Below are 15409 nucleotides of genomic sequence, written 5' to 3'. Positions count from 1 at the left end.
TCTGTACTTGCACATCTCTGTGTCTCAGTTTCACATAGTCAAGTCGAGGAGCCAACTTACTGGATGTCCCAGGCCAGCCACACAGTGGAGAAGTGCCCCCAGCCCAGCTTACGGATCACATGGTACCTCCCGTTGAACAGATCTCCAATCTTCACATGGTGATATCCACCTGACCAAAGACACATGCATGCAGACATTTTTAAACAATGCTGAAATATGGTACAATCAGTGTGTTTCTGTAATTTGGATGAAGCTCAACTGTAGCAGGATGTGAGTTAAAAACCACTGGCAGATGTTTTGCAAAAACATACTACTGTGCATATTGGTTTAACTATGATATCAAACTATGATATTTAAATCACATCTTAAATGAAGATATACAGGGTATCAGCTACATATTACAAGCAGTTTGTCATGGCAACAGACTGAAAAATTTGCAGTTCAGAGCTACAATCTTCGTGGTCTGAGGTGAGGACAGCAGTAGGGGAAATGGTTTTCTCTCCTCATCCATTACAGAAAGTGAAAGCGCTGATTTGATCTTTTGGTGGAAGGTTGTGCTTACAGTATCAATCATGTTGTCCATCATTTGCTAACCCAGGACTCTGACAATCTGGTTAAAGCAGGGTGTGATCTGTGTTTCGTCCTGAGGTCAAGACTGATCTCCTTTGTTTTGTCAAATACTCAGCTTGTTTCACTTCCTCTTTGCAAGTGGAGTCATTATCGTCACTAATGAGGCCTGGCTCAGGACTAAGAAGGCCTAGGGTTGAACCAGTTCTCAGCGTGAAGGTCTCTTAAGTATTTTTACCAATTTGTACTACCCAAAAAATCCCAAAATCCAGCTGCACAGGCAGCTTTGAAGACCGAGTGGTTCAGGCAACCAGCCACAATTTTTTTAAATGTCACCTTTTACCCAAAATACATCCACTTTTATCGGTGTTTTAGCTGAAATACATGCCAGTACTAACAAAAAACTATTTATGCCACTGCACTATTACCATTGTTTCAATGGACTAAGCACATCAACCTCATATTCTGGTATCTGATAACAGAGAGCCAAAGTGAGAGAGGTCCTACCCCTGCAGTAGTCGTTGGGGTCCTCCTGCTCGTCATCATCAGAGCCCAGGATCTCCTCATCCTGCTCTGGGAGGGGAGAGTCTGCCTGACCCTGCTGAGAGCCGCCTCCACGACCATGAGGCTCTGGTCTGAATGAAGAAGAGAAACAGAGACACGGGGATGGTAAGAAAGAGAGGAAATTGGAAATACAGGAACGTAAGTGACAGGAAGGAAAATTGAAAGTGGCAAACAGGTGAAAGATGCTGCACAAAGACGGTGAACAAAAAGCTTATAGTATGCTTTTATCCAAAGAACGTCATGAGCGATATCATAGACAAAGACAAATTCTGATTTCAACAAAAGCATAGGTAAGCAAAGATCAGAAACAAGTTTAATATTTCTGAGATGACAGGACAGGCAAGTCAGCACAAAGGGACGGAGAAGAAAGCAGTGAGGAATAATGTGTTTTTAAGCCGCTGCAGTTTAAATATCAGGGTGAAGATTTGAGATTAAAAAAATGCTTTTAAGACTATGGTGAGTCACTATTTAATGTATTTATTAATACTAATACCAATATCAGATTTCAGGGCAGTTAGACCTGGATATTAGTGCTGAAGAATATTTGACATGACAAAGTTTAAAGCTAACCACATGTATTTCCAGAAAATCAAATTACAAGTCAGTTATTGATGTTGTGATGTAATGTTCAGCAGCTATGAATGTACACAAACAGATAGTATTTAAGTAACTTAAATCTCCTTTGAATGTCAGTTTCAAAGAAGAAATTTTTGATACCATTTATAGAAGTCTGTCTCATTCCAAAAGTAATACTGGTAGCACCACATTCAAAGTGGTGGCTTTCTATAATCATGTTGAAATGCCAGAACCATTTGGTGACTGTTGCTGACAAGTCTGACAAAAGCATCCCTATTTTATAGTCACTTTTGAAAGTAATCAGTATCTGGTAGCAAACTGATGAAAATAAATCTTTAATGTATTTTCAAAGCAATTTACATTTTCTCTCTCTCTAATGGTATTGATAGTTTTATGTTAAAAACAATGGAATTATGCATTGCAGGTGCACACATGAAAATTGATTGAGCCTTTTACAGAGACATCAGCCACCTATGAAGGGTACAGAAACACTGCATAGTAAAACTGTGGAGCAGCTAAGTGGCCTGGCTAGAAGATTTTTGGAAGAATATTTTCAGTTCATAAATCCTGTCTCACCTCTACTTCTCTGCAAACTTGAAAATGAAGTCTGGATTTTTTAGCTGTTTAAAAAAATACATTAAAACGGCAAAACAACCTCAGTGAGGTCAGCTAAAAATTCATTTTTTCTCCCTTTCATATTTTTCTGTCACCTTGTTTTATGACACACCACATAATAATATCTCTTCTTCTACAGGATAGCATTAACTCAGCTTGTAGTCCTTCAGCTTTGAAGGTTTTTTTTTGAAGCAATTACTTGCTTTCATCTGCAACACTCATCTCTATTACAGCCCATTTCTAGAGTGGAATTTGAAACAGCGAGAATGAGTTAGATGGTGTCAGTAAAAGATACTGAAGTAACTTTTGAGGCTACATGGTAAGTACCAATGGCCAGTCAGGAAGTAGAAGAAGGGAAGAAATGAGTGATAAATCTTTTCTGAATCCCAGCGACTCAGGCTGCAGCATCGCCACAAAACCAAACAGTATTAAACAATAAGGCTCCTTCAACCAAGAGCTAATATCATTAAACATTAAATGTATTGTTGAATAACTAATGTTGATTCCACAATGCTTAAATGAGCAGACTGTGTTGTGTGCATCTGAACATGGTGGAATAAATTATTAAATTCAATAGTCCAGTTGCTTATATAGGAGCAAGTTCACTGGAGAGTAACAGAGACCATGTTTGCTTTGATGAAAAGACCTCACACATAGGGTTTAGGTTGGAAATCAAACATGTAACTCAATAGGTCTCTGCAGATAGTGAATAGCAGCTTTTAACTACTACCAGTATTCCTGAGGAGGTCATCCAGCTGATACCAGATCAACTGGAAATGCTACACAGTCAATCAGTCGGTAAAGAATGCTATGAAAGACCTGCGCAAACTGAGTCAAATCATTGTGACACATCATTGTCTTGTTTTTATGATGTATAAAGCTAATGACTTGTTCTTGGATAAACTACATAGCAGTCAGCTTGTTATAGCAACTGTCCTCTTGGTGCTGTCCAAGGTGCTGAAAGACAAGACAGAACTGTCACCATCCCCCAACAGATCTACAAAACTGAGTAGCATCACCAAATAATATTATCAGTCCAGGCCGATGAGTACAGTTTTTAAAACGCCACAATGATGCAGTCACAGGGCCGATTTCTAAGAGTTCTGTTAACATTCAGACTGACTGGACCAGTCATCATATAGTCCTTCCACTCACTAAATAACCATAGATATGCCTTTAGGTAATCTATTCAAATCTAAACCTGCTTAAGCAAAGCCAAATATCCGTTTGGGTCGATGTTTTGCCGACTTGGTGGTTATAAACACTAAATAAAGCATCAATACAAAAACAAATGTGGGAACATTGAGTAGGTAAAAATCGGAGCTACAGTTTCTGCACAAACTGAAAGGAACATGACTAAATCCAAAGAAAATCAGTCTTATGGTGGCTAACTGTATTACCACAATTGAGTGTTCATGTGGAGGTAAGTCAGATAACAGCTTCCAGCAAGACATCCCATTCTCTGCATGTAAACAGATGTTTCCCCTCACAAGAAACATTATTTTCTTCATACCATTTCAAGCCTCAAGTAAAAACCCAAATTGTGCATAAAATCTTACATACAAAACCTCTCATCTGATTTTGTCTAAGCAGATTCATTTTTCCAAGCCACTTACAAAGCACATTAGTCTGGTGTGCTCCACATTTGGACGTGGCGTTTCAACTCAAGTGACTGAAAACACAAGATTGTGCTGAGAAGGATTTAGAGTTAATTAAAGCAAGACACATATTATGTCCTAAGCTTTGACAGGGTCTACGCAGCTGACTTTACCATGTGTTTTCTGGGAGCTGTCACGGTGTCTTAAAATTAATTAAAATTTGACGGTGGAAGCAAAACACAAGAAAATCTGTTTGGTTGCCATGGTTGAGGGTACTTTGTTGTGATCTGCTTGCAAACAATTTCAAAGTCATTAGGATTAGCATGCATGGCTAATCACTTCATTGGCTTAAGTCTAAGCAGGACGACCACTCTGGGTGCATCTCTGCAAAAACGTGCTTTTAAAGCTGTGTCATGTTTTGCTGCCTGATGAACTCAGCTGTTTGTTACGGTTCCTTGGGGGGAAAAGCAATAACAATGTTGAGCTTAAGTCAGAGGTACAGATATTCATTTATAAAGTAGGCCCTGTACTATTGTGACAAAAATAGGTTCAGAGTTCAGTTGAGTCAAATTCATTAAAGATTTTTTTGTTTGAAATCCAGTTCTGTGTTTATGAAGCAGACATTAACATCAACATCAGAGAGGGAAAAAATGTTTTAAAAAAAAAAAAATGCAGGTAATGACACATTTATGCATTGCACCTTCTATTTGCATATCTGCCTACATACAAGCCAGTGTTGGCAGATCTGTGATAATCCAAATATCACAATAACACTACTGGGCTGCTGATATATCAGTCTGGCTCATGTGTGTAGGAGGTGAGGCATCCTCGCAGAAGAAAAAGCTGAGAGATTTTGATCATTATTCTGTTCATTCTCTTTCTACAGTACACATTCCCATCTGTGGCGAGATTTCCTCTTTTGAAAGTGTCACTGAAGTTGGCATACTCACATTTTTCATTTTCTTAGACTCAACCAAACAAGAAAAAAAAAAAAACGAGTCTGGACCTCCCTAAATTTGACAGCAGTATTTAAATGATTATTCATCAAAACTGTTTGTGATTTCTGGCTCGAAAATTTAGTAGTAAATTCTCATTAACTCCTACAATCACTTTCCTTCCATTTCCTGCCATCAATCCTTCTCCAGGCTTAAGAGCAATTAAGTTTTAAGCAATTTTTGCATTAAAGTAAAAATGTCAGCCCAAACACAATCTGTCAAAGGTAAAACAGAACTATATTTGTCCATAACTGGCATGTACAGAAACCACACATATTTAGCAAAACACTGCCTAGGTCAATCTCGTGCTTCGCAAGTTAAATTCTAAATTCTCATTCCTCCTTGCTGTGCATCCAGCACTCTAGGTCACAAGCTTTGGAATATCAGTAACTACAATGACTAATAAGAAAGATATATCTATGAATAAAGGGTGCCATGCTTGCTCTGTTCATGGTTTTTGATTACAAAATCTAAAATGTACAGTTTGTGTCAGATATAATTAATTCCAAAATATGAAGAATTAATAAAAAAAATCAGACACATGGACCTTCAATCACAGGACAAGGTCTTGAACTAAAAATAGCTGCCAACATTAGAATAGACGGTGGGGGGAAGAAACGTGGAGGTTACAGGACGAAGTCTACATGCAAAACGAGAAAGGCAGAAAAATGTAGCAGGTATGTATGACTGTGAACATTTTTAACCCATCAGCAGCACTCAGACATTTGATGTCAAAAGACAACAGATGATCGTGTCTTTCAAGTTCGTGCATGCAAGTTTTTTTTCCCCTCTCACTGCGGTACATCGACAGTTGGACAGAGACAGTTCAATGCCCTCTGGTCACCAGACAAAAATCTAAATACTTCAAGGACTTCAGGAACACTGGACAGACCTGAACCTGTCTTAAGATATCCTGCAACTGTCTGCAACTGTCAACACATTCACATCCCACTCTTACCTGCAAGATGCACGGATGCCCATGGGATGTGATGCAGGGAGGAGGACCGGAGAGGAGAGTGTGCAGGTGTTGAAAGAGCCTCTCACTCCATCCACCACGCGGAAAATAAGCGGGATTAGAGGTTCAGAAGAGGGAGAGGGATGGAGAGAGTGAAAAGTAGAGTAGAGGAGCAGGAGAAAGCGATCAGTGCTGATGACTGAAAAGCAGAGATTATAGAGGAGGTGGGCTGGCAAATGAAATGAGAGGAAGGGAAAGAAGAGGAAGGAACAGAGTCAGAGTGGGGGGAAGATGAGCACAGAGAGGAGAGATGTGGAGGCTCTGCTGCAGGCTGAGAACTGAGGCTGAATCCTGGAGCGCAGGACACCACTGCACACCCGCCAACTCTCGCTCACTTTCCCTCTCACACATTCACTGTGTCTCTCTCTCGCTCTGTCTGACCGAGAACTCTCCTTGGCTGTCGTCAGCCTCTGGCCCAGCCCCTCTCTCCGACAGCTGGGAGATGATTGGGTGATACAGCCCAGCACTGCATTGCAGGTGAGGGACGACATCAAACCCCCTGCAGCGCCATCTCGTCTGACCAAAACAACACCATTCCCCTTTCCTCTCTCTGTCACTCCATCATCATCACCTCCATCTCCCACAATGTTTCCCTTATATTATTATTTTTTGTATTGAAACAGCAGTTAACAATTAATTGTGCACTCATCACGCTCTGGCCTTTGTGGGGTCAACTCTTCACACTGTGTGGTGAACCAGGCTGTGTGGTTCTGCTTCACAATCCTAACGATCGCAACCTTTACTTTTAGCCATCAAAAATAGTTCTTTGGTGTTATTATGTTTCACAAGCTCACTAGTGGCTCAAACATGACTCGTTAATACAGTCAAACATGAATCAAATAGTACTGAAACTCTGAAAAACGTGTCTCCAGTAATTTTTGTGAGAAAAAAATAAAGTGCCAGATGTTCTTTGTTTTTCCAATCGGTACACAATCCTGAACTACCAAATTAAACAGCACACTGCAGAGGCTTCAGGCAACAAACCCCAGCCACCAGAGGCATGTGCCCAAATGTTTGACTGCCCTCTTTACTGTCATGCCACTCAAAGCTTTATGCATACTGTGATTCATTAAATACATTTTTTCACAATGAATTTGTTTTGATCTGGCATCCACACTTTTGTTTGTGATGACTGAATGTGGCTTTGGATTTGAGCCTTATATATTTCCCTAGTGATAATTGATCAAATCGGTGATTTAGTAATTTATCTCTTTCAAAAATTCCTTTTCTACTGACTATGCAATTTCTGATTTGATAAATGAAGAGCCAAACTTGCAAAATGTTTCTCAGGTCCAAATTCACAGTCACTGTCCCATGGATCGTGTGCTCATCTGAGTGCTAATTAGTCATCCATGCTTTTGTCAGTAAGATGTCAATGAATATTTTTAGTTCACTCTGGTTTTTTTTTGTGATGCAAAATGTGGTGGGGATGGTTGTTGGCCCATTAAAAAAAATCTAACTATTTCAGTCTTATCAAAGAGAAACAAGGCAGAAAAATACTTACATTTATAGAATCAGAAATAAAAACTGATAAAATACTGTCAGTTCAACTCTAATCACGTTCTATACCAATGAACCACAGCAATTAAACCCCCTGCCGAATACTGTGTAGGTCCACGTTGGGTCATCAAAACAACTCTGACCCACGGACCTCTGGGGGTGTCCTGTGGCATCAGTCACCAGGACGTTAGCAGCAGATCCTTTGGGTTATTTGTGCTGTTGGGTGGAGGCTCAGGGTACTAGACTTGCTCACAGATGCTTGATCAGTTTGGGATCTGAGTAATTTTGAGGCCAGAGGGGTGTACTATGAAGCAAGTTTGACATGGCCAGGCTTTCTTTGTGTAAACTGCCTCCACAGAATCTAAAACCCTGAAGTACTGGTATCACCATGGTGGTTATCAATTTTCTTTGTTAATTCAGGTTTTTTGCTTCAGACGCTGTGGCCCTATCACATAAAAGGAGGGTGTTCAATATGTCATGTGACTCTTCCTGTACACAAAATGGACTAATGGTGTGTCATCTACATTAGTCAATAAGTTGTTTTAATAGAGGTATGAGGAATATGAACATTTCTGACAGTAAAAAGTGCTGCTATTGCAAACAATGCAAGAAAGGAATACTGGTAGAACACTGTTACTCACATATAATTATATATAGATTTAACCCATCAGTGCCGACATTTATTTCTAACTTATAGCTGCATATTAAAGCTGTTCAACTTCACATATTTAAACATGATATTGTACTGAAGCGCATTCAAATCTGACACCATCTCTTAATGCAGGATATTCCTTTAGCTTTGGGGCATATCAAAGTAAAATTAATGTTATTGACTAAGTATTCCCTGCAAATAATGCCAATGGAATAACCAATTTACTAATCTGTGCTCTCAGGACCAAGTATAAAAACATATTTTCTGCATCACCAGCTGAATGCCTGTAGATTCCCCTTGGCAATGCAACTCATACAGTGTGAGATAATGTAACCTCACCACTTCATTTGGTCGTATGAGTAACACAGGACTCAACAGGCTTGCAAATGTAACGTATTCCCTCAGCTGAGAATCTGCACCAGAGAATCTGCACAGGGTTGTCAGGTAGCAAAAGTGCAATGCTTCTTACAGGTGAATTAAATCCAAAACTCTGCACATAACCTACTCTATAGCATAAGCTACCATGGTGAACTAGAACGCTAATCTATAGTTTTTGTTTTGTAACACTGACAACTCTGGCTTTAGGTTCTGACCTGTTGTTCCTTGCACCATTCCTGAGCAGTTTTTTTCAAAATTGGGGGGGCTACATCATCTTGCTAGAGGAGGAATCTGCAATTGGGAAGTGCGGTTTTATTTCTGGAGCTGCTTGGCTACGAGGCAAAAATGTTCAGATGGCCATCAAAGTAACATCCGCATGAATACCAGGACCAAGGTTTCCAAGCAGAAAATGGCATTGTAATGACATGATCAATGCTATTCCCCTCACCTGTCGGTGGCTCTAACGTTGTAGCTGATCACTATATTTGGGATTTGTGTTAATGGAATTTTATTTGGAATTTTAAAAAAAAGAAACATTCACAAGGTTTGCCTGCATGACATCCAATATGGGGTGTTCTGAATGACCTTTATTTTTGCAGAAAAACAACACCTGTGCACCAAACGATCAGGTGCAGGCATCATCTGGTGCACTTTGAGAGACATAGTATTTGGTAAATTTGGGCCACAGAACAGAATTGGATATGTCACCGCAGGGAAAAGCATAGCAAGTACATAATAAAAATGTATTATGATTGAATTCCATATATCTGCTTCAGTTTCAGAATCACTGTATTGTTCATGCTGACTCACTGTCACAGTTTACTGGGGCACTGGATACCACAGAGCTACGGTTATGTTAGTAGGCACATCTGTGCTTTGGCTTCTATGGCAAGTCAAAAAAGTTTCCTCACCGTCAGTGGCAAGTAAATGTTTGAATTATTTTCAAAAAACAAATCAAATAGTGAAACAAAGATTGAAATTAAATATTTGTTTCACAGGATCACAAACTAAACTCAAGATATTCTTCATCAGACTATTGGTACTCAGCAAATCAGCAGCAACAAATGCACTGCCTAAATTTGACAGTAACTGCATATTTTAACAAAACTGTCCAGGCTGTATGCCTTTTTATTTGCTAACACTAAAATTCTTTTGCACACAAAGCACCTTATGAATGGTCTGTTAAACAGTGGCCTGAGACACATTTCCCTATCGAAGAAGAGTGATTGTGCTTTAGAGGCCTGAAATCTAATAGGGAACCACAACCACTTGACATCTCCATCGCTCCTGAGCACATATCTGACATGACAGAGTGTGTCAGCATCTCCTGCTTTCTCCTGGCTGTATTGTTTCCACCCATCCAGCCCAATCAGATCTGTAGAATAAGATAAACAAGGGCAAAGAGGAGGAAGGAGCTCTTGGAGGTGGAGTTTGGCCAGAAAGTTTACCATCCCTGCTTCCATCCTTCCAAATAAAATCAATTCAAAGTGCCTGGGCAGCAGAATGAAACAGCAGCACTAGGTAGCTGTACTGAGGGCGTGAGGGTGCAATGCACACAAAGTGTAAACCAGTGTGGTGCAGCATTTTCACCAGAGCACTCAAACACCTACTGAGGGCATACAAGAGCCCTGAAAGAGACAACACTTCAGCTTTGGTAAATTCCCATAACATTGTGTTTCACTTTAATTTTAGCTACTGTAACACATTCAAATAAACTTGAGAAAATGCCATCGAGTCCAAACAGTCTTTTATGATAGAAGCACTGTTTCGTGTATAAAATAGGCTTTCAAGCTGAACTGTACACTACAGCATCAGTTAAACCACTTTAGGTTTTCTAAGTTCATCTCTCTGCACACAACAGCTGAAAATCCAACATTTTCACGGCCTGAAGCGTCCCGCCTCCCCATTACAATGAACGCACACATATTCATGAAAGAATGGGGAATAAGGGCAGTGGCTAACCTGCAGTATGAGGACAAAGAGCATAACAGACAAAATAGAGGGTACAGAGCTGTACTGGGCTGCAGATGATAAAAGATTTGATGGGTTATGTAATGAACTGCAGCTATGGCTGGAAGAGAAGAGAGAGAGAGAGATGAAAGCAAAGTACAACACAGTGCAATGGAGCTGGTAAATACTCTGCAATACGGGCTATTCCTGCTCAGTCTCCTGAGTGTGCAAGCAGTCCTAAAATTACATTTAAGGCAGAGAAAGTTGCAGAAACAACTTGGCTTCATGTCTGAAGTGACGCAAAATAAACAGAAAAAAAATGATAGCGCAGGTCAGAAATGGAATGTTGAAACTGAGTGGATGTGAGCTCTTTCAAATCCACCAGGGACACCATTAGGCCTGTTCTCAGCCACTTGCGCACACACACAAGTCAAAACACAGGTAGTCAGGTATTTAGTCAAGCAACAACAGTTCACAAGTCCTCCTTAATGAAAAACACACCAGCCCACCAACAAGTCTGTGCAAACTGGCATCTGGCACAACAATACTACCACCCTGCCCATCATCCTGAGATTCAACAAGCACAGCATTCAGGAGCCACCTCTGACTTTTCACACTTCTCGCATTGATGTCTCTCTCAAGCACACACGTGCACATTCAGCACTACTCACTTGCATGTTAGACCACTGGCAAGCTTCACCACAGCTGTATTGATGGAGAAGATCCAGTCCAAGAGCCACATGACAAAAAAAGACACTAACCTGAAGCTTTGTTACACCACCTTAGAATAGACTAAAATGTATGAACGCAGAGGTGTTTTTTAAAAGGCAGACCAAGGGAGCTGTGACCTGGGACCAGATCCGCGCTATTCTCTCCCCTGGCTCTTCAACTGTACGGTGGCTGCTGTGTCCTCTCAGCACAGCAGCCACAAAAGAGCGACTGACACAAGAGAGAGGAGGGAAGGAGCCTGATGGGTGAGAGAGAGAGAGAGAGAGAGTGGGACAGACAGAGGAGGGGATACATTTGGATGTTTGGATTCTTGCCATTTACTTGATGGGTATTGATAAAAATGAGGCACTTCACAAACTTCACATCACTGTTGGATGTGGACAATTCTGTAGTGCTGTGAAAAATGGCAATGACAATCTCACAAAGGAGCATTTGTAGAGTAGGGCTGATTGTTTTCATGTTTGATTAATCTGTCAGTCAATTTCTCAATGAAGCGATTAGTCGTTTGGTCTGTAAAAGGTCAGAAAAATGGCTAAAAATCCCAAGATGACGTCATCAAATGTCTTGTTTGGAGACAACTCAAAGATATTCAGTTTGCTGTTATAGGAGTTAGCAAAAAAAGGGAAACATTCAAGTTTAAGAAACTGTAATCTGGAGAATTTGCGCATTTTTTTTAATTAAAACTTGCTCTAACCGATTAATCTACTATCAAACAAGTTGCAGTTTAAAATAACAGTTGACAACAACTGATCAATCAATGCAGTGTTATTGTTGAGTGTAAAAAAAATCCCAAATGGCACAAGTTACAGAAAATTGCTCGTTTACAGTTTGGGTTAATAAGATGGGTTAAGACTGCATTGTCAAGGCAAATGAAATTAAAGTCTTCAATTTGCACAATAAGTCACTTTTCTTCTTAGACATTATTTAGCACCCTTAAACATAAAGACACACAAAAAATATGACTATCTTTCAATGTCTTTAAATCCACTTGGACATCAGAGAACAAAGATGCTCCTTCTTATGCCAGAACATGCCTGTGAATCATGACCGCTTACAGTTTTCAGCATCATAGTGATCCAGTGACACCTGTGCGTACAACTTTAGGTCCATTACAAAAAGTAACTGCTGATAAGTTATTCATCTTATTGCATGGTGCCAAAAATCAAGTCAGCCCTGGAATAAATTTTAAATTACCACAGCGAGAAGAAGAAACTGTAGCCTAGTAACAGCTGCAAAGATCACGCTTACAGCTTTGAATATCAATGTGGGACATGATGTGGCTACTGTGTTTGTCATTCAGCTTAAAGAAAAATAAATAAATAAATTAAATAAACCTTTGCTTTGGCCAGCCTGAGTATTCTCTTAAGCCCCTGCACAATGCGCTAGGTAATAGTCATCATTTACTTTAGGAAAAAAGAACCAGGTCAAATTTATATGACTCAACAGTGAAATAACCCTTTGTATCATATTTTGTGTGCTCCAACATCATGAATGGAACAGTTAAACACATTAACAGGAAAATCCACAAAAATTCAAAGAAAGTATTCCATGTGAGGAATTAAAGGGCCATTTTTGATGTTCCATGCAATTTCTCAAAACTGGCTCGAGTTGCTTTGTATACATCACTGAAACATCAAAAGATACACAAAATCTACAACATGCAGCATGTCTATTAGTGGCATTTTGTTGGGTTCAGAAACAGGTGATTTATCACACTTCACATTGAACTGACAGTGCTACTCCATATATTTCATACATTGCCTATAAAAAAAATATTTGCTCCCTTGGAAGTTTTCTCCTGTTATTGCTTTTAAACACTGAATCATGGTCAATTTAATGTGGCCTTTTTCAACAAGAATAAAATTTTATATATAAAATAACTTCTTTATGTCTAAAGTATATGTCTACTATGAAGACACCTGTATCTGGAAGGTCAAATCACTCATGAACCAGAACCTCTGGGTAAAACTGCACAATGAGGACAAAAGAACACTCCTACAAAAGGGTTATTGAAAAGCATGAGTCAGGGGAGGGATGCAAGACAATTTTCAAGTCACTAAATATCCCTTGGAGCGCAGCTTCATGCATGATCCAAGAAATTTAAACAATATGGCACATGCATAAATCTGCCTAGATCAGGCTGTCCTCAAAAACTGAGACTGAAGAAAGAAAGAGACTGATGAGGGAGGCCAGCAAGACACCTATGATTCCTCTGAAGGAGTTACAATCTTCAGTGGCTGAGATTAAAGAGATTGTTCATATAACAACTACTGTCTGTTCATCATCAGACAAAGCAGAGAAAGAAAAAGTCAATGATCATATCAAACCTACACTACAGTTCACTAGGCATTTGGGAGACTATGAAGTCAACTGGAAGAAGATTCTTTGGTCAGATGAGATGAAAATTTAGTTGTTTGGCCATCGGACTAGACACAGACTAGATACACAGTGAACATTATCACAAAGGAACCATCCCCACCTCGAAGAATGGTGGTGGTAGCATCATAATGTGGGGATGCTTCTCAGCAGCAGGCCCTGGAAGGCTTGTAAAGGTAAAGAGTAAAATGAATGCAGCAAAGTATAAGGAAATCCTGGAGGACATCCTGATGCAGTCTGCAAGAGAACTGCAACTTCAGAGAAGATTTTATTTTCATCAAGACAGTCACCTAAGGCTACACAGAAATGGTTTAAAGACAACAAGGTGACTGTTCTGGAGAGACAAAGTCAGAGGCCAGATCTCAATCCAGGAATTTGTGGCTGGAGTTGAAAAGAATAATGGAATAACATTGCAATGTGCAGCACAGAAGCACACCTGAGTAACAAAAACTCAGATGCACAAAAGCTCACGTTTTAAAACTAATAAAAAATGAATACAGGACTCGAAAAAACATCACAAACTGCAATTCCAATATCTGTCAGAAAAATCGCAATTTAATATTGTACTCAAACTGTCCAGCCCCATTTCAAACTGTGGTAGCAAATTCAGTATGTCAGTTCAGAAATTATCATTTTTCTGACACCTTAAGGTAACTACCAACTGACACAATTGAGTAGGAATAACCCTTACAATCCGGACATTTGGACATCTGCTTTTCACTGTGCATCATGGATACCTATATAGAGAACCATTCTAAATACAATTTCCAGTCTTTTATGCTATAAATGCCAACTCAGTTCACTTTGCATAGTGTGCCAAAATGGTCACAATTTACAGCAAACCAAGAACTCAGACTGACTGAAAGCACCAGTACGTTTAAAATTGCTCTCTCAGAATCTATAATAAACTAGTTCATTACTTAAATGTCAAAGCTTTTTCTGTATATTTCTGTAGTTATTTAAGAAAATCATGTTGGCAAATGAGCGATAAGTGACAAAAAGCAACTGAATAAAGCTCCTGTTTGTAGACCAAGGTAAAAGAAGCGTTTTTCGACGTACTTTTTGCCTGGTTTCCTGGGCTTTGTCCTCTTCTTCCTTGCTTGCATCGCGAGTACTGAAAAGTAGAAAGAAAACAGTTGGATAAAACGCAAAAAAAAACCCCACAAACTTCGCAGTTGTGTGTTTGTGTGTTTTTTTTTTGTTTTGTTTTGTTTTTTAGCAGGATACTGTGTTGTTACTCGACGCTCTTTCTGTTAGTTTAATATTTTAGACAGAGGGTACCAGGTGTGTCTCGGACTGCAGGTGTAAAAACGTAGTTACAGCTTTCATTAGCAACTGGAGGCTAGCAGGTTGCTTAGCTGAACTCTCTCCAGCAGCAACTCAACCGGCCTCGGCGATGTGTTGCCCCATGAAAGAGGAGGCATTTTAAGTTAGCTCCTAACAGCAACTTGCTGCTTCTCACTGACAATTGTACGCGTTTGTCCATTATAAAGCGGAGCCCTGGTAAGTTTGCCAACAGCCGTAGAGACTCTGTCGTTCATTTCTATTCTCCTCTGAATTAAAGTTTTGGCGCAGATATTGTCCCCAGTCTGATGCTATCTGATGGCTACGGCTAGCATACAGTCAACACATATACACAGCGGAGCGCATGGTCCACTTTTACTTTTCATCAATTGTTACGTGTCTTTTATAACGTTAGTTGTTGCTGTCTTTATATCGACTAATTGGTCTCGTAAATCCCCTCAAGAAAAGCGTGTGTGTTCCGAGTTATCCGAGTAAAAAGCATTTAGATTTAGTTAGCGACGTTACCTTTTCTTTCCATGCTGATAGCCAGTCAAGGGATAAGCTGCGTTCAGGGACTGTTGGAAATGCCGAAATTCTAAAGTGCGCGAAA

The 15409-nt window shown here is 39.8% G+C and overlaps 1 protein-coding gene across 3 annotated transcripts in view; it reads right to left on the bottom strand.

Annotated features, from left to right (window-relative positions):
* The window catches only part of srpk1b (SRSF protein kinase 1b), a 24326-nt gene extending 8917 nt beyond the window's left edge, over positions 1–15409 (bottom strand). Inside the window, exons 1-4 of one of the 3 annotated variants that reach the window (XM_023298002.3) lie at positions 15325–15409; positions 14575–14629; positions 1075–1202; positions 61–169 (exon numbers count right to left, since the gene is read on the bottom strand). In XM_023298002.3, the coding sequence (XP_023153770.2) occupies positions 61–169; positions 1075–1202; positions 14575–14629; positions 15325–15337 (305 nt within the window). In that variant the 5' untranslated portion in view covers positions 15338–15409. Of the gene's footprint in view, positions 1–60; positions 170–1074; positions 1203–5873; positions 6272–11081; positions 11302–14574; positions 14630–15324 lie in introns of those variants that run through there. The other 2 variants (XM_023298001.3, XM_023298003.3) reach the window with 2 other exon arrangements.

Source organism: Amphiprion ocellaris, chromosome 5, assembly GCF_022539595.1.
Source record: "Amphiprion ocellaris isolate individual 3 ecotype Okinawa chromosome 5, ASM2253959v1, whole genome shotgun sequence".
Classification (NCBI taxonomy): Eukaryota; Metazoa; Chordata; class Actinopteri; family Pomacentridae; genus Amphiprion; species Amphiprion ocellaris.
This window is presented reverse-complemented; position numbering and strand designations above follow the sequence as displayed.